The sequence below is a fragment of the Sinohyriopsis cumingii genome, chromosome 1 (genome assembly GCF_028554795.1).
Source record: "Sinohyriopsis cumingii isolate HCF-2022 chromosome 1, ASM2855479v2, whole genome shotgun sequence".
Lineage (NCBI taxonomy): Eukaryota > Metazoa > Mollusca > Bivalvia > Unionida > Unionidae > Sinohyriopsis > Sinohyriopsis cumingii.
The window spans coordinates 23,605,932-23,628,026 of NC_142961.1; the positions used below are offsets into that span (position 1 = coordinate 23,605,932).

The 22,095-nt window shown below is 35.0% G+C and overlaps 1 protein-coding gene across 1 annotated transcript in view; it reads left to right on the forward strand.

Moving 5' to 3' along the window:
- The window catches only part of LOC149806553 (cyclin-G-associated kinase-like), a 111,495-nt gene that overhangs the window by 23,244 nt on the left and 66,156 nt on the right, over window positions 1-22,095 (forward strand). Inside the window, exons 6-12 of the mRNA XM_089954408.1 lie at window positions 2,751-2,876; window positions 4,588-4,677; window positions 5,140-5,275; window positions 7,609-7,746; window positions 11,478-11,673; window positions 17,272-17,324; window positions 19,285-19,433. Coding sequence (XP_089810534.1) covers window positions 2,751-2,876; window positions 4,588-4,677; window positions 5,140-5,275; window positions 7,609-7,746; window positions 11,478-11,673; window positions 17,272-17,324; window positions 19,285-19,433 — 888 coding nt within the window. The remainder of the gene's footprint in view (window positions 1-2,750; window positions 2,877-4,587; window positions 4,678-5,139; window positions 5,276-7,608; window positions 7,747-11,477; window positions 11,674-17,271; window positions 17,325-19,284; window positions 19,434-22,095) is intronic.

Consider the following 22,095-nt stretch of genomic DNA (forward strand, 5'->3'; position numbering starts at 1 on the left):
GAAGAACCCTGGAAAACCCCGGGAAGAACCACCGACCCACGAGAAGCTACTGGCAGGCTTTCTCATGTACCAGCGCTAGCCGAGGCTGAGACTTGAACTCACGCAGACAGAGGTGAGATGACAGTGATCTGTAATGGCGAGCGCTTTAAACCACTCGGCCACTCGGGGCCCCTCAAAAAAGTTATGAGAATTATTTGATACAGTATGTATGTAGGTATATACATTAAAACTATACACATGGAATGTGGGCTTATGATAGTCCCATAGGTTTAGATTATGCCAACACTTTTTGGGGGTGGAAGTTAGAGTGATTTTTACATACAATATTTATTCTAATAGAAGCCCCCTTTTTCTAATAAATGCCCCCCCCCCCATTTTTCCACCAAAAAAAGAAGAAATTCCTATCTTATTTATGCTTATAGATCCGTATATCTGCATTATGATATGTCCAAATCATTAAAACAGTGCATGAGTAGTCCAGCGACTGTCAGAAAAACCAAAACAACTAAATTTACAAACATTTTCAGTAAAGGAATGGTGTATAGTATTAAAAAAATAAACAAAATCAATACATTCCCCTCATTGAAAATTGCACTGCCCTCAGGGCATCTATTAGAATAACTATGGTAAATTTTTTTTACAAAAACTCCTGAATCATATGTCTTACGTGCCTGTGAAATAATTTCTTGGAAACTATTGAGATCCGTTATAACCATGTATATACTTACAGCACTGACAAGGCAAATTTATATATGCAAATGTAATGTTCCCTTGGGTCCATTTTTGCCCCTAGACTCTCAACTTGTCTGTCAAGGCTTGAAAACTATCAAGATTCCCTTTTCATAAAATGTACATACTTGATGGGCATGCAGAAAATGCACATCTGAAGTTTTACTCATGATTTGGACCTTGCCTAATGGGCATGAGGTCCAAACTTTGGGTTTTTGATCAAAATGGGGAAACACAGAGACACATTTTACAAATGCAGAATTCTGATTTCTATGCATGCCAGTTAAGTGGGAGCTAAGTGCCTTTCACAAGGATATATAGGGTCAGCTGCCTTGGTGTTAAATGGGAAAGGCATTTAGCATTCAGCTTGATGTAACCAATAATGTGTTAAAAAGTTATGTTTACCCACCCTATCCCCATATAACATATTTGTACTTTAATACCCCTCCCTCATTTGAAAAGCATTTGAACATAAAAGGTAAGTAAACCGTATTTTCTACATAATAATGTCATAAAGATTTGTTGTGTTTTTCTGACCTTTTTATTATATTTAATTTTTTTAATAAAAATTGTTAGCAAATTCTGTGTTCTTGTGGCTCATTTTGTAGTAAAGTGTGATAATACTGAATGACATGTACATATTGGTTTATTCATATTTGTTATTCTCAGGAGAAGACAACAGTTAAGTGATCTTGTCCATTCTTTGTCCAAGCAATCTTCATGGGTGTGTACATCTCATATTGGATTGTATCTTCACTTGTGTTATCTTTGAAATAGACTTGAACATTTTTAATTGTTCTATTGGAATGTGGTTGTAGATTAGCCCAAGGGTACCAAAAGATAGGCTTGAACATGTCCTCTGTGAGATAAGGTGGGGGGATGTATGTAAGGATGGTGTAATAGCAGTCCTGCCAACCCTTACGATTTTACCTTAAAACTTGCAGAAAGGGCCTTTATATTACAGACTTACAGAAAAGTTTTAGCCTAATATATGAAGTTGCAGAAATTTAAGCCAAATCTGGATATGGACTTAACAGTGTTTTATCTATAGATCCAGATTTTTTAATTGGGGGGTGGGTCAGGAAACCAAACTAACTTGGCAATAGGTACCTCACATGCTTTCATTTGCCTGTGTTGTTTATGCAGAATACCTGGATAGATCAAGCTTTTGCTTTTTCATTTTAGCATTATCTGGAAATGTCATCCAGCATATGAAAAACCTTGTAGATGATAGAATACATCAGCCTCTTGAAATGTCCAATCAGTTTGAACAGAAGTATTAAAAAAAATATTTGAATACTTGGCCGTGCTTGAGAAATAAAAAAAATAGGAAAGGTGGTAATTTCATTTATCGAATATTGTATCACTTCAGTTTCAGTATTGCCTGTGGCAGGATAAATGATTGCCATCATCACATGAATAATAAGAGAGAAAAATAAAGGTTGTATTGAGTTGAGAGGTCCAACAAGATGTAATAAACTTTCAGGGGATTGGGACAACAGTTTCTGAACTGAACTGGAGGTCATTGTGACCCAACTGTTCTTTACAAACTTTTTTGTTGACCATAATTTTACCATAATTAATTCAGACCCCATTTATAAACTTTTCAAGTGGATGATTTCCAGTCAACAATAGCAGTACATATTTCAGTGCACCTTACTGAAAATTGGACTAACATGTGACAAAAAATGACTGCATTACTGAGGTCTTTTTATTGGCAGGTTTGCACAGGAAGAGATTAAATACAGAAAAAATGCATTTCTTTAGTGTAATATGTCCTGGCATATCAGCGCAATACTGGCAGTATAGTGCAGATTAAAAGTGGTGTTCCATATACATAAAGGTACAAAATTTAAAATTTAGGAAGATATGCCTGTCCAAATAACATAAACATGTAAAAGGTTCTCTTTTAATGATTTCTGTTTCAAGGATGTCTTTTTCGTTAGAGCATTTCATATTTCTTACTGTTCAAATGTGCATGAAATTTGTGTATAATGATAAAGTCTTGCACCTATTTTTAGGTTGAGAACTTGCTGATTAGTGGTAAGGGTGCCATAAAATTGTGTGACTTCGGCAGTGCCACAACCACCACCTACAACCCAGACAACTCATGGTCAGCTATCAAACGCAGTCTCCTAGAGGATGAAGTAAGATGAGATTATTTGATTAGCTTCATTTATTTTAGATATAGTTAATGGTTGAAAGAAACATGATCACCAGTCTAAAAAAACACATTCCACAAGTAAAGAAAGAGAGGAGAATAATATTTTCATGAACTCTTGTTACAAACCACATTAATTTTATATTTAGCAAGAAGCTGAGAATGGAACTCTTTGCATCACTACTGGCATGTGATCACCACTCCAAAATGCTGTCCAGTGATGTAGGTAAATAATGCCAGTACCTGCAAAGACCATATGACCCTGGGGTCAGTCTCAGTTTAAGTTATCATTTCTGTCATATTTATGTTGTATTTTGGCCAAAAAAGATATAAAAAATTAACTATACAAGTACTAGTGTTGCTTATTTTCTGTTGTGAATCCAATGAAAAATTACATAAAAACAAGAGCATTTGACTGAACATGGTTCTGTTTGACAGAAAATGAACCATGTGTCAGGCAGGTGCTTACAGTAATGCTGAAATAAAAAAGTAAGCATCTTCTAGACTTATACTAATCAACATCAGTTAGTGTTTTAGGGCACAGCAACACAAGTAGGTTATTTAGTGCTTGGGGAATTATTGTTGTTGATTTGGTGCAATCTTATTGGATGAATTTTCACTGATGGAATACAGTAATAAATTATAGTACTTTTATAAAAGACTTTTTGAAAATCTAATTTTGTAGGCTGCAATTCCTGTACAATTGAATAGCAAAAGATTGCTTTTGACTTTTGTTTGGAAACTCCTGCAGATAAAAGCACATAACTAAACTAGATATATAAAAGTTGTTGCTTGAAAAAATATAATGCCAAGTGCTTGAATAGTTTGATCTAAGACAAGATGCAGTTCTAAAGTTTAGATCGATTTTTAATATTAAAATAATGGTTAAGTACAGTTCAATATCAAGCACATGCATGCAACTCAATCAGTGTTTTCCCATGGTTCCACCCTTCTGCCTTTTTCCCTGTAAAAATTTGAAAGGGTAAAATATGGGTAAAGTGCTTTAAATACACAAAAATAATCTTCATCATCATTTGCTGTCTTGTGCTCTGTGTCCCAACTATTAGGCAGTTCACTTCCATCAGAGGGTATTATTTTTATCACTTGGCCAATGTAACAAGCTTCTCAGCTCTGACAGAACACTTAAAATTATAAAGAATTAAAGAATGTCTTGCTTTTTCATGCTAAATACTCGTAGTTAAAGGCAATAATGACTGATGGTCTTATATAAATGCAAGTACTATGAATTGAAAGATTGTTTTAAAAAAAACAATGGATATGAAATTACTGATAATGAGAGTGTGGATTTTCCCCCAGCATTTGATAGCACTACTGAAAATGGTAATTTTGACAAAAAGGCATGAAGAATGCACGCGAAAATGGAGTAATCATGCTGCTAATATCTGTTATTAAAAGATTGGCTTCAAAATGACCTTTTATCAAAAAAAAGATTTAATTTTGTTAACAACTCTGTGGTACTGTAAAATAAAACACCCATAACAGCTACTGTGTTATTATTTTTTCACCACTGATGTATCCATAGTGTAGAAATCGCTTATTGAATAAGAACATGTAAATAATTTAAAAAATATGCAGTCCCCTGAAATTGCAAATGTACTTTATCAAGGGGACCTTTATAGACCCTTCTCTTAGATAACTTTAGAAAACTCTGCCAAGTCCAATTAATTTTATTTCAGCTTGCTAAACACACCACTCCAATGTACAGAGCACCAGAAATGTTAGATCTATACCAGAACTACCCTGTAAATGAAGCTGGGGATATATGGGTAAGATTTTCTTACATTTAATTTATAAGATTAAAAGGAACTGTAAATAGAAAAGCAGGTAGGTAAATGGATAGATAAGCAAACAGATGTGAGATGTACATGTTATTAAATAAGAGTTTCTTCAATTGTATTTTGCCAGATGGAAGAAAGAGCGTACAAGTTCAAACCTACACATGTTTCAAGATGATCTTAATATTGTAAAAGTAAAAAAATTTGAAAATTAGTAATTATTCTGAGTCAGCATGTCATTTGAAGAATTGTCCAAAAGTACAGAAATATCAGGATCATAAAAATCTGCAATAAAATACAGTAATTGGGAGACTAAAGCTCTCGAGTTTTTTCAAGAAAATTGGTTATATATTTCTCCTGTCAGGTAGAGGCTCACCGAATGCATTTAATATTTCTGTTTAAATATTGACTGGCTATTTTAATTCTGATCCATAAACATTATACATGTTTCAGGCTCTTGGCTGTGTGTTATACTTGCTGTGTTTTGGAGTACATCCATTTGAAGACTCTGCAAAACTTAGAATTATTAATGGGAACTACAGCATTCCAGAGAATGATACAGAATACAGAGTTTTTCATGATCTTATACGTAAGGACATATTTTTACACAATAAATCCTGTTTTCATGTAAGTCATACTGTCCCTGAATTTTTAGGTCTGAAAAAGTGCAGTTGAAATTTAAAACTTGAGGCAGTTTAAGGGATTTTCTACTGTTTATGAACATGAATACTTGTTAAGAATCTATATACAACATCATTATTTGCCCCATATTTAGTTAAGAAGCATGGGATCCACAAGTTATAAATATTCAAGAAACAGCTGCCACTCAATAAATCCATTTTTCTAAAAAAAAAGCTGTTGCTATGTCCTTTGTGTTGTTTTAGCCAAAAAGTGTTAAAATTCAACTGCTTGCTGAAGTGAAGGTGCTTCCACCCCTCCCAGTGTTTGATGCCAGATCTGTTCATTTGTCAGTCACAGCATATGCTCATGCCTTGTCAGTACAGTCTCAGAAACTCACAAATTCCAAATTTATTTATGCTTTCTTGTCGTTGAGCATTTCTTTGTAATTTGTTTATCACAAGAGAGTATAGTGCAGCTGTTTCTCCTTTATATATATTCCCCAATCACAGTGACATTAGGAAGAAGCTCCACTGTCTCTCAAATTTAGTATTAAAAAAAGGATAAAAATTTCCTCGTTACTATCTATACGGTTAAACCTGTCTTGAACGACCTCTGCTATGACCAACCACATGTCAACCACAATTGTAATGCATGCATTGATTTTATTGTATAAACACACTGTTATGAGCTACCACCTGCTGAATGCAACCAGTGACCACGATGTCTTGGCAGAATATGCATTTTGACACTGCTATGAACAACTGCATCGCAAAAATATAGATACCATCACTGACCTTTATTTAATAATTTATAACTATGACTCCTTAGACTGTTCTAAATAAAACCACATAGGTTGGCTACCAATTGTGAAATTTTGTAGGTCATATATGTAGTATTTTATATTGTAGATTGGAAACCAGACTAAAGTACATGCTGATTGTTCCAGCACTATGAATGTCCATATCGCAAAAACACAAACACCACTGACCTAATTTATTCCCTTGTAACCATGATCACTTGAAAAGTAAAAACTTATGATTTTAAAAAATGAGAAAAAATAGAAGAGAAAGCAAAACAAAAGAAAAAGTAGCCTGTCCACTTTTTGTAATTTGGCAGGTCAAGCATTTAGTCTCATATGTTACAGACTAAAGAACATGTCACAAACTGCCATAATAGTGCCAAAGTCAAGGTAGTGGTTGTGTACATTGTTTGTATTTGGAGTTAGTCCATATTGCCTGGGGTGAATTGGGTCTTTGTCTATTAAACAACCATAGGAGTTCCAATCAACTATTGTACAGAAAGGTTTCATCAACATTTAGTTGATTACATGACTCATGTCCAGAAGTCATTCCTCTACTGAAGGCCATACTATAAGGTCAAAAGCTAAGGAGTCATAAGCTATTATTCTACAGAAAGGTACCTATTCTTAGTTTCATAGACTTCACATGGCTGTAGCAGGTAACAATATTCATTCAAGAATACTCTAGCTTTTACCTCAAGAGACATTTCATCCTAAAGGACTCAGTTGCACCTGTATGGATCAGTTGTTGGCAGCAGAACAGGCTGTCTTCCCAGTTTGTTGAGTAACTGCTGAATTTACAAAAGTAAAAAGAAATTTTTTAAATCTGGTCCATGCACAAACCATGCGTTAAGATGAGTTTGTATCTGGTATGACTCACAGCTGCTTCGTGTTATTAGGAGACTAGAGACAGTGCCATCTTAGGGGTAATGGGATGCAAGTGTCTTCTTAAAATATTTTAAGAAGAAACCAAGTTTCTGAGTTTAAAAGAATGTTTTTGCCAATGTTTATTCAGTAATAATAAAAATATTGGATGATCTCTAAAAAGCTGCGTTTGCAACACCTAAATTTTTAAAAATAGAGTGTAATTATTTATCATTTTCAATTCAAACCTTGTTATTCTCCAGCTTCAGATGGTTTTTGTGACTTGATGTACATGAATTTATTGGTGTATCTGTTGGATCTCCTGTCAAGAGTTTTGCTCATAGTTCTCCACCAAAATGTTTAATGGTGTGGCAGTAAAGTTACATTCAGTCAGTGTGTTATTATCACTGCAAAAGTGTTTAGTTTACAATTTATATATTTTTATTCAAGCTATATATATTTTATGGAAAAAAGTGAAAATATTTAAGGAATACAGTTATCGATGAAAGTGATCACATTCATAAAGTCAGGTCAGGCTTATTTAACATTGATTAAAAAATATATATTTTATGAATAAAAAGCAGGATATCTTATGACCTTTTGTATCCTTAAACTTTAGCTTTGAATGTGTATTGCAGGTGGAATGCTGAAAGTGAACCCTGTGGAGAGATTGACAATATCTGATATAGTGGACAGACTTCAGCAGATTGCAGCTGCCAGGAATGTCACTCTGAAAAACTGCCTCCAGTTTGGAGAAATGCCTCCATCACAACCAGGTATGAAGATATTCACCACCCACATATGCTACATTTAATATGTGTAATCTAGACTTGGAGTGTTCATAGTGTCTGTCCAGATCAGCTGAAAATTGAGGCAGTTCATGCCTGCATTAGCAGATATACCGAGAATAAGCTTTTTTAGAAGAGGCAACAACATAGTTTGTCAGCTTTAAAATTATGTGTAAAATTTGTTTTGAATTTGTATATGCCTGCCTTAAGGCAGAGGGTATACTGATTATTATAATAAGCAATAATTCAAGTTCTCCTGCATCTACTGTTACCATACTTGGTAATTTGCATTTGGGCAAGGTGAAAACATTGGTTTCTCGCTCAAAGAGCCATAAAGAAAGATCACAGTAACTGAAAAAATGAAATGTTTCTACACAATAATATGACTTAGATACTTCATATCTTTCAAAAAAAAATTGAATGGCTTGCATTTGAGATAAGAAAAACACATTGATTTTGGAATCAGTGTTTAAGGTCAAGGTGATTTTAAGATAAAACATCATTTTTGCACACTATCTTTAATTTTTGTCTCCTACTTTCTGTGTTCAGTCCTTTTGGTTCCTACAAAACAAATACAAAGTTTGGATGGAATCATATAATTTTTTCTTGTATTGCTTTTTGAATTTGGCATTTTAGTCATTTTGTTATCTTTGGTATTTTGTATGTGAGCTAGTTTCATTGTTCCACACCATTGAGTATGTGGTTTTCTTTACTGATGTTATGTTACAGAGTTTGCCTGTGAATGAAAAATATGTGCAGGTTAGAAAAAACGCAAAAAATTTAACTTTAGTATCAGTAATGACAATAGCAGTTTGTTTTCTTCTTCATACCATTATAATATGAAGTACATTATTTTTTTCATACCTTGGCCAGTATACTACAAAGTACTTTTTTTTTTCATACCTTGGCCAGTATAATACAAAGTACATTGTTTTTTTCATACCTTGGCCAGTATACTACAAAGTACATTATTTTTCTCATACCTTGGCCAGTATACTACAAAATACATTTATTTTTTTCATGCCTTGGCCAGTATACTACAAAATACATTATTTTTTTCATACCTTGGCCAGTATACTACAAAGTACATTATTTTTCTCATACCTTGGCCAGTATACTACAAAATACATTATTTTTTTCATACCTTGGCCAGTATACTACAAAGTACATTATTTTTTTCATACCTTGGCCAAGTACATTTGTTAAGTTATAGCAGACTTGAAACTTTTCATCTTTTTGTACATTTAGTCTACAAAACTGAATTGTATATGGCCCCTTCTGACATCAGTGATTAGAATTGAATATAATTTTGCATGTCAGAAATAAGATTCTAACAGTTGTAATATTTCATCTCTAAGGCTCGAAATGAATATTGTTTGAATGATTCTAATGAAGAGTTACAGTGACAGTCTACAACAAAAACTTGGAATTTGTATTTTTTTAATGCTGTCACCAATCTACATTTATTCAAATGTTGTGGATGTCTTGCTTGTGGAGTAAGGAATAAGCTTTAAAGATTAATTAGAAGAATGAGCAAGTTCAACTGTGGCTGAAAAATAAAATTAGTTTACAGTTACATTAGTTCCACATCACAGACCTTGACCAAAATTTGAATTTCTCGTGTATTCTATGTATTTTGGATCAACATGTCACTGTTGCACAAAAAAAAAAAAGGGTTTTGCTGAGAACATTTGTTGTAGATTAAGTTCATTGACCTTCACCAAAGTTTATGGATGGCATGCATGTTTGGTATGAAATGGATCCTTTGAATTTGGGGTCCAAAAGACAAAGACTATGAAAGAAGAAAGTGGTTTTTGCAGAACTTTAGTTCTTGACCACGTACATTGAACAATGTTTATTGGATGCATGCACTTAAGGTATGGAAGAAGCTTAATGAGATTTCATTTTTGCATATGATGGATTCTCTTTTTCCAGGGATGAGTTTTCCACGAATTCATGGATTTCCAACATTTTCATGGTCATCTGGGTCATTTCTGAGATCGGTGTAAATTTATTGAGAAAATTGTGGGGGGGGGTAGGATCAACTGATTCAGTGTTGATTTACTGGATGGTTCCATGTCTGGCCAAGTCTTAGACATATTATCAGTTGTGCATTTCCTAGTAATGAATTTCTTATACGAGTCTAATCTAATCAAAATAACTTTGTTTTTTCGACGATTTAGACATATTAGTTACACGAATGGCTTGACAATTTAAAAAAAATTTGTTTCCTGATAATGAATATTCAATATCAGTCTAAAGTAATTGGAATCACTTTGTTTTCTCTTATAATATCAGTTAATAACATGGCTGACAAAAAAAATGTTCTTTGTAACTCTGATTGCATCAAATGATGCCAGGATTAGGGAAGTGGACGTTAATGTGAAAAACAAGTTTTCATATGTTTGGTTGGATTGATATGTTGTTAGCTTAATAAATCACAAAGTGAAGCCATTCAAGTTGTCAGATGGATTTAGTTGAAGTTTGAGACTTATCTTTGTTTTTGCTTGACTGCTCTCTAATTAAGTACTGAAGTCATACAATATTAGTTCTATTTTAATAATTTCCCCCACCACCACCCAGTTAATAATTCCCTAGTCTATCCATCCGTTCATCTTCCTGTCTTCTGTCCATCCTGACCTGACACAAATCGGATGGTATATCTTTGCTAGTCAAGGTTCCAATGTGTTAACCCAATCTACACCTTGGTGGACCATTCAGATATTTCAGAGCTTTATCAAAGCAACATCTATTGGTTTTTTTCTCATAGTATGTAATCCGAACTAACCAATGGCTTGCAACAGTGGTGCATGGTACGTCTGCCAAAAATGGTGGAGGCAATTCACTTTCAAAAGGATACTTTGTAAGTTTAACATCAAATATATGACTGTATTCCAGAGAGAAGCCATTACAGGTGTATTTGAGGGAAAGGATGTATTTGTACAAACACGGACTGGCAGTGAAAAATTGCCTATTTATGAATCCATTCCATTTGTGTACTCCCCTTGTCTTGATCTTGTAGGAGCAGTGTTCAAATTTGAACAGCTTGGTTTTGATTGCATACATTGAATGAAATTCTCAGCTAGCAAATATGTGGATCGTAGTACATTTCAATGTATAAACACACTTAAAGGATATTAAAAGACCAATTTACCGATGTAAGTGACATCGACCTTGGGGTCCACTCCTACCACCAGGGACTTAATTCCTAGGTCACAACTTGGAAACTTGAGACCTGCACCCATTGACCATTGTACACTTGCTGGGCATGAAAATACAAAGACTAGACTTGTACATGTCACTGACATTGGGTTGAAGGTCCATCCATAATGTGCCTAATGGACAATGCCTCTGGGTCATCACTTGGAAACAGCCGTGATCTCCATCTTATTACCACATACATACTGGGCAGGACTAACACCCACATTAAACTGACATTTGCCAATGGGGCAGTTCTCACCCAAGAGGATCTAACTTTGGGGTGAATGGGGAAGCATGGGGATGTGTTTTACAAACACAAAATTCTGACTTTGATATTTTTTGAGGAATCGTGTCTTGTTATGAAAATCAGTGTTCTGATGTCAAAAGAACAAAGATAGTGTAATAAGCATGGCTATAATCCGTAGAATATATATATAAATAGCAATTTACACACACTAAAAATGATCTTAATGAAGACATCTCTGCTGCATTGTGCTAATGAATGTATTTCTTTGCAGTTTTGAACAACAGCCCAATGAGAGAGCCACAGGTACGAGAAGCACAGAATGATTACAGTGGTTACAGAGACGTTTCATCAGCCAATCAGGCTTCTTCCACTGCCAGTGCCATTTTTAGTTCCTTTAAGATAGGAGCCAGCTCTCTTATGAAAAATGTCAAAGATGCCTCAGCCAAAGTGATAGAAACTGTCTCCTCGTATGTATAAAGAAATGTTTAATGTTTCATATATAATAGGGAGGAAAATGCAGTGATCAATTTATGAATATATGATGATAAGTTTTGTATAACCTTTTATGACAAAGCTTTACTATTGCTGCTTACACTTCTCTTTTAAAGGCAATGAATAGTGTTTTGTAAAACAGATACTTCTTGTTGACCTTTATTTGTACTGATATGTCACTAAACATGTGGAAGAATCATATTGGAAAGGGATGTGTGTAATACAGAAATATGAGGTAAATGAATAAAGACAGTTTTTTAAAAAATAGAAAAAAAATTCAGTTAAATATAAATAGAAAAATGCCTTGTTCATTTCTTCCGAAAGATTATATATTTTTGCTATGCAGAATTTGGAGGAAAATTCCTCACCAGCCTGCAGAAATAAGATCTTTCAAAGGGTCCAGCATTAAGATATGGGACCCCAGCAGTAATTAACAATTCTGTCAGTCCAGCTCTCTGCCCATCATTAACTCTTGTAGTCCTGAAAGCTTTGCAAATATCAGACATACTTGGATACCATTTGATAGTCTAATTGCCAGTCACATTTAGATATGCTTTTAAATTTTCATCTTTTCAGCCCAATTTTGATGGAGTTATTGCCCAGTCTCCACTAAAGCAGTTCCTTTAACTAGCATAACATGGGAATCATTCAACATATCCTGTTGCCATTTTAGGATTCACATTGTGTCAAGTGCCTTTTATGGATTTTTCCTTTATTTAGAAGCATGATGGTCGCTGAATTGCTGTCCTGATTTTAAATTGGTTCACAGTAGTGGGGCCTATTAAAATGCACTCACTGCTGATAACTCAACTTACATATTTTAATTTTCATGTGTAAATGCTCGTGTTCCTACACAGTTGAAACCTATTCTTTTGTTTGGCTGTTATGCCTTTGACATTTTTAAAAAAAATATATTCTGCAATCACTTAACAATAGGAAAATTAACTCCACTACTTCCTGAATAAGACGAAAGAATTATATATGTTAAATTTATTAGTTTTGGATTAGATCAATAATTATTTAATAATTTATTCATGTTGACAGCATGTATTTTCATTTGTTGAAGTAATGAGTGTGGTTATTGTCCTATTTTGAGAAATGTGCCAAGTGCAAGAATTTAAATCAGCACAGACACACTTGATATGTGTTTCTCTTGCTCAAAGTGTTTTCTACTGTTGGTATTGCTAGTAAGAACACTTTTAGGTTGTTACTGCCAATGTTTTGTCATTTGTGTCATTTCAGATTAATAATCTTTTAGGTCAGAATCAACAAGGATATGTATACGGTCAAGGTTTCAGTGGGTCTGGAACACAAGGATGTATATCCCTCCTTCTGTTTACTGCCACATTTGGTGACAATAAAGGAAATATCAGACCCTCATTCTGACAAGATATGTGAACCAGGCAAATCTAAGGCATTCCTTTCTGAAAGCAATCTACCAGTGATAACCTCATCAAGTTAGTGTCAAACAAGCTGGAGTTGTTCAGATACTTGCCACTGAGCTTCTGACATTCAATAACAACATAATGGTGGTGAATTTGATGACCCTGCTGTTTTGCAAGGTAGATAAGAATGCGTTCCATGCCACCTCTAAGTTGATGAATAACTTTGTAGCAACATCTTCCATGTTAGATCTAGTATTGCTAGCCATCTTTTAACTTGCTAAAAATTCTGGCGGCAATAATGCATGGGAGTACCTTTAGTGATTGTCACTAAAGGCACATTATTTCTTGGCTTTCTTTGCTGCATTGTTCGGGTTGTTGTTACTACTTGACAGTAGAATAGAAGATGCACATAGGCAGGCAGCACATGAACTGTCTCTCCAATTTGCCTTCCCTGCATCGCATTCAGACCAAATCAGGGTCAGCCTCAATGGAGTGATTGTCATTGGCAAAGAGATAAGAGGCTGAATACTTCCCAAAACAACAGTTGAAATCTCTTAAATTTCAAATGGCATCAGGCCCATCAATACAGGAGGCTGTTCAATAAAAGGTACAATAAGTAAGGTTTCTCTTTCTGCAAGTTTTGCAACAGCTGTTATTGACATGCCATGCAGATAGCCTAAGACCAGACTCCTTCATTTTCACTAATATTGGATCAAACTACTTTTGCAAAAATATCTGAGTTATCAGATTTGTTTCAGAGGAGCTTCAGATTTAATTTATCCAGTACTATTTCCTTCTATCTTCTTTTCAAGATGAAGTCTGTCATATTTGTAGGAAGTAAACCTTTGCAGATCTGGATGTTACTTGACAGACGGATGCATTTTACTCCATAATTGTTCTACTGCACAAAGCCAGTAGTAAACTCTGGCAAGTTATAGACCTAAGTTGATTCAATAAATACATTGACATGCTGAAGTTAAAAATGGTTTCCATTAAAAAGATGAAATTGCGGTCAGCTTAGACATACAGTCGAACCCACTTATCTCGACCTCGGTTAACTCGCCAACCCTATTAAGTCGACGTTTTTGAAGTGGAACCGCCAAATTCTCTCTTTGTCTTAGCATTTTCTCATCGGTTATGTCGATTCTTTTATGTCGCCTAACCCTAATATCTCGAGCACAAAAGAGGGCCAAATTTGCCACTTAACGTCAGTTATCTCGATCCCCATGACCAATCACCAAGCAGACTGTTAAAGGCAAAAAGCAACAAAGCATTTTAGACTTTGTAAAGAAACCATAGTAACCGCGTGTACAATACTTTTCAGAGCTGTGTCAGAGTGAAATGACTCACGAATTTAATTTTGACACTGGTTAGCTTTTTGTAAAAACGAACTACACCCCGCACGTTTTTTGTGATTTTGTGAGCGATCTTTGTGTTTGCAATGTTGGAGAATATAATAAAGGTTTGTATCGAGAATCGACGGTGGTTTGTATTGTATACTGGTAAATCTCTGCTGTTAGTTGGTGCACATATGCCTTTTGTTGTTAGCAAACATGTATGTACATTTTTATAGCATGCCAATCGCTTCATCAAACAAATCGCGGCGACGCTGTTGTGTAAAAAAACCTCCAAAAACATGTGCATGTACGTTCTCATTTAGTAACACACATCATGTACATAAAGAAATGTCAATTTTAATATATTGCTGCCATATTGGTTTTCGTTTATCTCGATCATCTGTTATCTCGACGCTTTTTGGCAAACCCCTAGGCCGGTGACATAACCGGGTTCAACTGTAATTGATGCACATTTTCACATCCCTATTCACCCAGCTTCACACAAATTTCTTTGCTTTGCCTCACAAGGAAAATGTTCCACTTTGTGCATTCACAATTGTTCTCAACAATGGCAGTCACAAAAATCAACTCTTTCATCACTCTGTTCAGACAACTTCATTAACAGTGACTGTGGTGTGTCTGGACAAATATCTTCCAGTACCATTACAATGATAATTTTAATTCAGTGTTGGAGAAGGGAAGGAATTTAGGGCTGTTCCATTTAAACATACATGGTACCCAGGGAAGGCAGTTTTAAAAAATATATGCCAGGGTACTTTGATTTCACAGAGTTCATATTAAAATTATAAGAAAATTCTAAATTGCATCTATGGGTGAGTACCCCACTTTAAAAGTGCCTTCGCTGGGTCCCATGTATGTTTTAATGGAACAGCCCTTAGATTATACAGGCTTTTTAGTGAACTGGGAAAAGTCAGATCTCAACCCATTCCAGCATTGTGTCCACCTGAGCATGGAGTTGCAGACCAGTTGCAATCTTGTCAGTGTCCCTTGTGTAAGTTTGGCACAGATTATAGAACTCATGAACGGATTTCAGTAAGATACATTTCAATCCTGGCTGACTCACTGCCTAGAAAGATCCATATCCTTCACAACAAGTGGTGTGTTGATTAGTTGGTCTTTCATTTGTGCATTTTGGGAGCATCCATTGATAGACCAGGAAGAATCACAAAGTGCCTACCTTTGGCTCTCCAGTCCTGGACCCAGAAGCCTGTGCTGTGGATGCACAATATGTTACCACCCACCTACCCCAGTTTATGGTACAGAAAATAATATAGAAAATTAGCAGTCAGAACTATAAAGTGATTCAAATAAGCCCTCTCAGATGGGACAAGTCCCGGATGAATGAGTTTTGATAGACCTTTCCAGGAAAGTCCCAGCTCAGACTGCTGCAGTCACAGGTGTTTCATTCCTGCCCAGACAGACTTCTTCCATGCCTGGCTGTTGTGAGGAGAGTGTTGTGAAGAAAGGAATTTCAGCTTTTAGCTGTGGAGAGAATCTCATGAGCTAGAAAGTTCTCCATTTTGAAGGCTATAAAGGGAAAGTTGTACACTTTCAGTTATTGTTGCAAGGTCAGCAGCATCATCCCATTGAATAGAGCAGGCCTGCAGTTGGCTGACTTTTTTTTTTCTGGCTCTTTCAGGAAAGTTAGTTAGCTCCAATTACTGTCAAAGGCCACAGGCACTTTCAGTCATCATGGCAGAGGAGATACTGGGGTAGAATAAATTGTCTGCGAGCTTGAGACAACTAAAAATTCATGCAGGGCATCTATTTTTGCCAATTTGAAAACCCAGTTGGCAACTGAAAGTGTTATTGAAAAGTGAAGAAGTTGAACATTATTTTGAACCTTTATATATTTTTCAGCAGCAAACATTCAGTCATTTTATTGTCCCTTTAGGTAGGAGGATGCCCAAATATCCCCATAAATTTCTATAGTTGAATGTTGCTGATGGCTGTCAGTAATAGGCCACACTAATCCTTATGTCAGGATCCATCGAAAAGCCAACAAACAAACATATGGTAGTGGTATCATTCATCTTTGGTGTGACATGATTGATACCTATGATCTGGCATTATGGTTCCTTTTTAAGGTGTTGAAAATATGGGCACCCTCTGTGACACCTGCTGCTTTTGGTTAATTTTAGCTAAAGGAATATCACAAGTTGAAATAGTCAAACCAATCACAATTGTTGTTGCAATGGTTAAACAATAATCTAATATGGATAGTTTATAGATCCCTGACAGTCTTGACACAGGAATAATAGTATTGTATTAAAGATAACAAGAACTGTAAGGATGTAATTTCATTATTTTCTTGTTATCTGTGTATTGTTGTCACAGGTTATTTGACCATTGGTTATGCTGCTTTCATGTTAGTAATGTGGATTTTATCCCTCATATTTGGAATCCAGCCATTCTTCCCCTGAAGGATACCTATGGTAGATGTATGCTAAAACTTTTCTCATCCTGTTACCATTTCTAATAAAATTAATGTGATCAATGAATTTATTTAGGATTACATTAAAAATAAAACCCTTCTTCACTGTCTTGCAAATGAGTGGAGTGACCTGGCAGTGTTATGGGGAGGTAATCGGTAAGAGTTTCTTCTCAGGGTCTAGATGGTACATAGATGGAAGAGACAAATTTCTCATCTTTTCGGGATTGCTGGATTCAGGAGGTAGTGGATTTTATTTTTCTAAGGCTATTAAATCAGGTAAATATGCTTGGAGAAACAGAATATTTAAAAATTCACCTTTTCTTTGGTTCAGAAATGTAATATACAAGTTAGAATTCACTCGTATGTCAACTTGAAAAACATGATTTTCATTTTCAGAACAATGGGTAAAGCAGATTTGGACTTAAACTATATAACTTCAAGAATAGCTGGTAAGTTATGCATGTGACATCAATATATTTGAGTTATGCATGTACAGTTGACATTTAGTTATTCATATACAGTTGATGTATTCCAGTTATACATGCACAGTTGTCATATTTAGTTATTCATATACAATCAGTATATTTAAATTATGCATGCACACTCGACATTTAGCTGTACATTTGTTTGAGTCTATGCTCTTAAAATAATTAACAGAAAATAGTGAAATTCAACAGACTTTGAAAAATTCAACAAATAATTTATTTCCCTAGAATACAAAGGGATGAATAAAATAAAAATCTTAAAAACAAAATAATCCTAGAATTACAGACACAAGGCCTAATAATAAAAGTTCTAGATAAATCTTAGTGGAAATCCAAATTAAGTCCAATGCTGAAAGTGTTGATGTGCCTGTAATGGCTTGTAAAGTTTTGATGTGCCAACTGGCTTTTGTTGGACCACAATAGTACAATCCAAGACTTAAACCCTTGTTTCAAATTTCAGTGGTAAATTCAGGTCTCTACTTCCAAGAATGTTATCAAGGCACTTTTGCATTTCCAGAGAAGAAGTAATCTGAATAATTCCAAATCAAATACTGTACACAACAGTAACTTGATTCTGCTTGGATGTTAAAACAAGAATGAATAATGTTTCCAGTGACAAGCTTTATAGTCCTCTACTTGACCTCAGGTCACAGTTAATATTTTCTATATGTAAAAAACTAGAATATAACCTTCTCAAAACCTCTAAATGTTTACACAATAAAATGTTAGTTAGAAAGTCCATCACCAAAGTTACAATAAAACATATAACAGTCATCATGTTGGTCTAACTAAAAAATATGTCAAGGTCAGCCACTAGATGCAATGTTTCATAACCCACAGCATAAAATGAAACAAAGAAAAGATATTTTTGTGGAAATCCAAATTAAGTCCGATTATAAAAGTGTTAATGTGCCTGTGACAGCTCGTAACAAACAATTTAAATTAAATATACATAACACATTTACAATTGGTACATTTTGTCAGTCATGAAAAACTGATGATTACTCAGCAACAAAGTGGGTAGAAGAGTTATGCCCTCGAAACTCTTAGTGTATTATATATTTTCTTTTTTTTAAGATATGGGGACTGAAGTCTTGAAGAAAAGAAATAAAAAATATTTCTACCTAAACCCCCCACAAGTCTTAAGATTTTGACCAGTAATCATTTATTTTTATTTTTTTAAACCACAAAACCTGATATTCATAATTTTTATTAGAAATCATTTGATAAAAAGTAATTTGTTTTATTTGTCTGCCTTTAAAATGAAACCAGCATCTTTCCCTTATAGGTGTATAGACCCTGAAATAAGTACTGTTACCAAATCTACATTTCATTTGCATTCCATTCCTGTTTGCAATTCTGCAACCATTTCATCAGCTTTTTATGGTATCAGATTGTATTTGACTTTTGGAAATATTGCTTCCATTCATAATTTCCTTCCATTTTCTTTAATTGGAGTGCATTTACCACCAAATGCATAATTTACATATTCAGTAGAATTAACTGGAACTGTTGCTTTTGCTTCTTGTCATAATAACACAGAAAATGTATAAAAGTCAAAAGATGGCATTGAAATATAACTGCATTTGGAATAAATTTAAAATTATTTTGGTAGAATATTTGTCAGGAAATTTTGTTTTTTTATTTTATTTTGTTTGAATAAACAATGTACAGATACAACTAGTGAATTATTATGCAAAATGTCTTCTGACCATGGAAATATTTCTACATTTCACTTGTGTTTATTCTGTAGTTCATTTTGCATTCTTTTTGCATTTTGTTTCCATACCTTTTTCATTATACTGGTAACATTGATTAGAGTATGTAAGTCAGGAATCAGATTATGATTCGTACTGATAAACTAAAGAATGAAATTAACATCATGTTTCTCCATTATTTAAAATCCTGACTCACTTTCTTTCAGTGATGTCCTTCCCAGCTGAAGGAGTGGAATCAGCCTTTAAAAATAACATAGATATTGTTCACAACTATCTTGAAAGTCGGCATAAAGGGTCTTATGCAGTATACAACTTGTCACAACGTACCTACAATCATCTGAAATTTGAAAAAAGAGTAAGTGCCTTGGTTTTGGTGCCCTTTTCATATAAAAACCATCTTGTAGCATTGATTTTGGTGCCTTTGTCATAGAAAAACCATCTTATAGCAAGATTTAACTCCATGCACATATATATGTGCTTAGTACTATTATAGAACTAAAGTATAAATCTTGTTTTAATGATAGTAATACATTATATGCTATTATTACATTGCTATTTCTTTTCCTGGTGCTAGTCTCCATTCCAAGGTTAAAATTCCCTCCTCCAAGAATTAAACCGGGGTCTAGAACAAAACCAACAAAGTCCCAGTTAGATGCCTTTGTTATTCTGTTCATTTGGACTTGTTGATAAAACATGTCTTGGGATGCTCAGGATTTTCATTAATCTGAGTGTCTTTTACCATTATTTCATTCAGTTGCAGCCATTTCTGTATTGCATTTGACCTTTTATTGCCTCTGCTTTGGACTCTGTTTGACAATCTTTGTAGCTTTAACAGGTCCTTAAATGGTCGCTGGTTACTGGTTCGAGCCACCAGGCACCGGGCAATGTGAGAGATGCTGGTTACTGAGCACATGTCACTGGTCAAAGTAACACCACCTAACTTAGTGGGTGAATCAAATATCAGTCACTAGCATTTGTTGTAAGTATTCCACCTCTTCTGAGGACCGGGTCGATACCCAACTTCCCCCCTTTGCCTTTGTTTACCTTTAGTCCCAGTGGAACATGGTGACTCCCACCACTAGGTAGTCAGTCTGTCTCTTTTCCAAATATTGCCCCAGGAACTATGTCCACAACCTTCCAGGTCTTTAAACATGAGAATTCTCTCTTGTTAGAGACACTCTCAGGGCTACAAAAAATAGCCTGTCTTCTGTTGATTCCCCATTCTGTGATGGTAAGTTGTATTGCACAGAGACTGGCACTAAGCCAAGAGGCATCAAGACAATATAGGGTTTGTGGTCAGTTCTCTTCATCACTCTATAGCCACTGATTTCAGTGGGTAGTTGCAAGGCTCACTGACTCACTTGGCCACTTAAGCCTTTTGACCTGGATTCAGGGGTGTCTCAAGTTGGGATGTCCATGGGGACCTGGCTCATAAGTTAAGATGCTTGGAGCTATGGAACTTAAGTCACAGACGTTAGTTACCATATGAGGAGCCTTTTAGGGAAGAGACATTATCAACATTTGCCTTTCCTGAACTCCCTTTCACCTTGGATTCTGTTAGGGCCCAAATTTTTCATCACCGCAGATGTAGAATCATTCAGGATAGGTGTCTGGCCAGAGTTCCAATATATGTCCCAGAACGTCACTTCCTCCTGTATATCAACGCCACAGATACTAGCTGGGGCACTTGCCTTGAACCAGATAGGATAGTTCATCAGTTTCTTTCATCCAGGTTCTCAAGGCAAGGATATACAGCCCAGACACATAGATCCTTGTTTCATTCAGTAGCAGAGTCTCTTAATTGGTCCAAGTTGTATGAGGATATTTGAAATGAATTAAAGTGACAAAGGCATCTGATGAATTGAAGATGATAATTTTAACCTTGGACTGGCTCTAGTGCCAGGTTAAAAGATAGCAGTGGAATAATAGCTGGTAAATATTACTTAATAAAAAAAATTATATCCAATAAAACTACATTTTAATAGCAGTAATACATTTTCTTGGTAGCCATTTGCTCATGTATCTGGTGTGGTCTTTTTTTGTCTGGTGTGGTTTTACCTTGTGTGGTTTGGTTTTTAAACAAAAAGAAGCTCATGCATAAAAACATCACAGATAAAAATGAAACATATATTGTTGGAGAAAAGGGATAGTTTTGGAGATATATTACAGTGACAACAGAGATGCATATGAAAAATTAATCATTTCATTTTTGCATGCCCACCCTTTGACTGATCATATTATGCAGTGACCCTATATGTCTCTCCATTTGTCCATCAACTTTACTGCATGATAACTAAAGTTCTATAGCACATACCTTCACCAAACTTTGTGGTTTGCTTGCTCTGGAAGTAAGGGTAAAGACTATCAGTTTTAAGGATAAAATGCCAAATGTTTAAGTCACCAACTAAAGAAGTAATATAGTTTCTGTAAAGTAAAAATACAGTTGTGGACCAAACATTGTCAATAACTTGCACTTGGTGCAAGGAAGAAGCCTATTGATTTTTGGGTTCAAAGATTAAGGTCGCTGACTTAGAGAAAACAGTACAGACAGGGTCTGAAAATTATGGTGGTCTGAGGGCAGGGACCAATGTTATTTTAGTGGAGCAGTCCTATATAAGCATCTCTAGCCCATCAGACCTTTACTATTTCATTTTTGTTCCTATAAATTAAAAAAATGTGCTTTTTAACCCTTAAAAGATCTGAAAAAAGCCATTAGAGTGCACTAATACAAGCAGTAGTTATTCAATAGTGACTGGTAGCATAAAATTTGAATGGAAATTTTCAAATTTAACATATCCACTGATCACCAAACCTTGAGTTGCATAAATCAAATGTTTGTCTGTTCTCAGCCATAGCTAAAACTAAGAATCCAAAGTGTCAGATTACTATATGTTATAGGTGTATGAGTTTGTTTAAGCATGATTGAAGGCAAGAATCAGCCACAGAGAATTGTCTGCTACAAGACAAGTTGCACTGCAGGGTTTGAAACATCCCAAGTCTGAAAGAATGGAAATTAG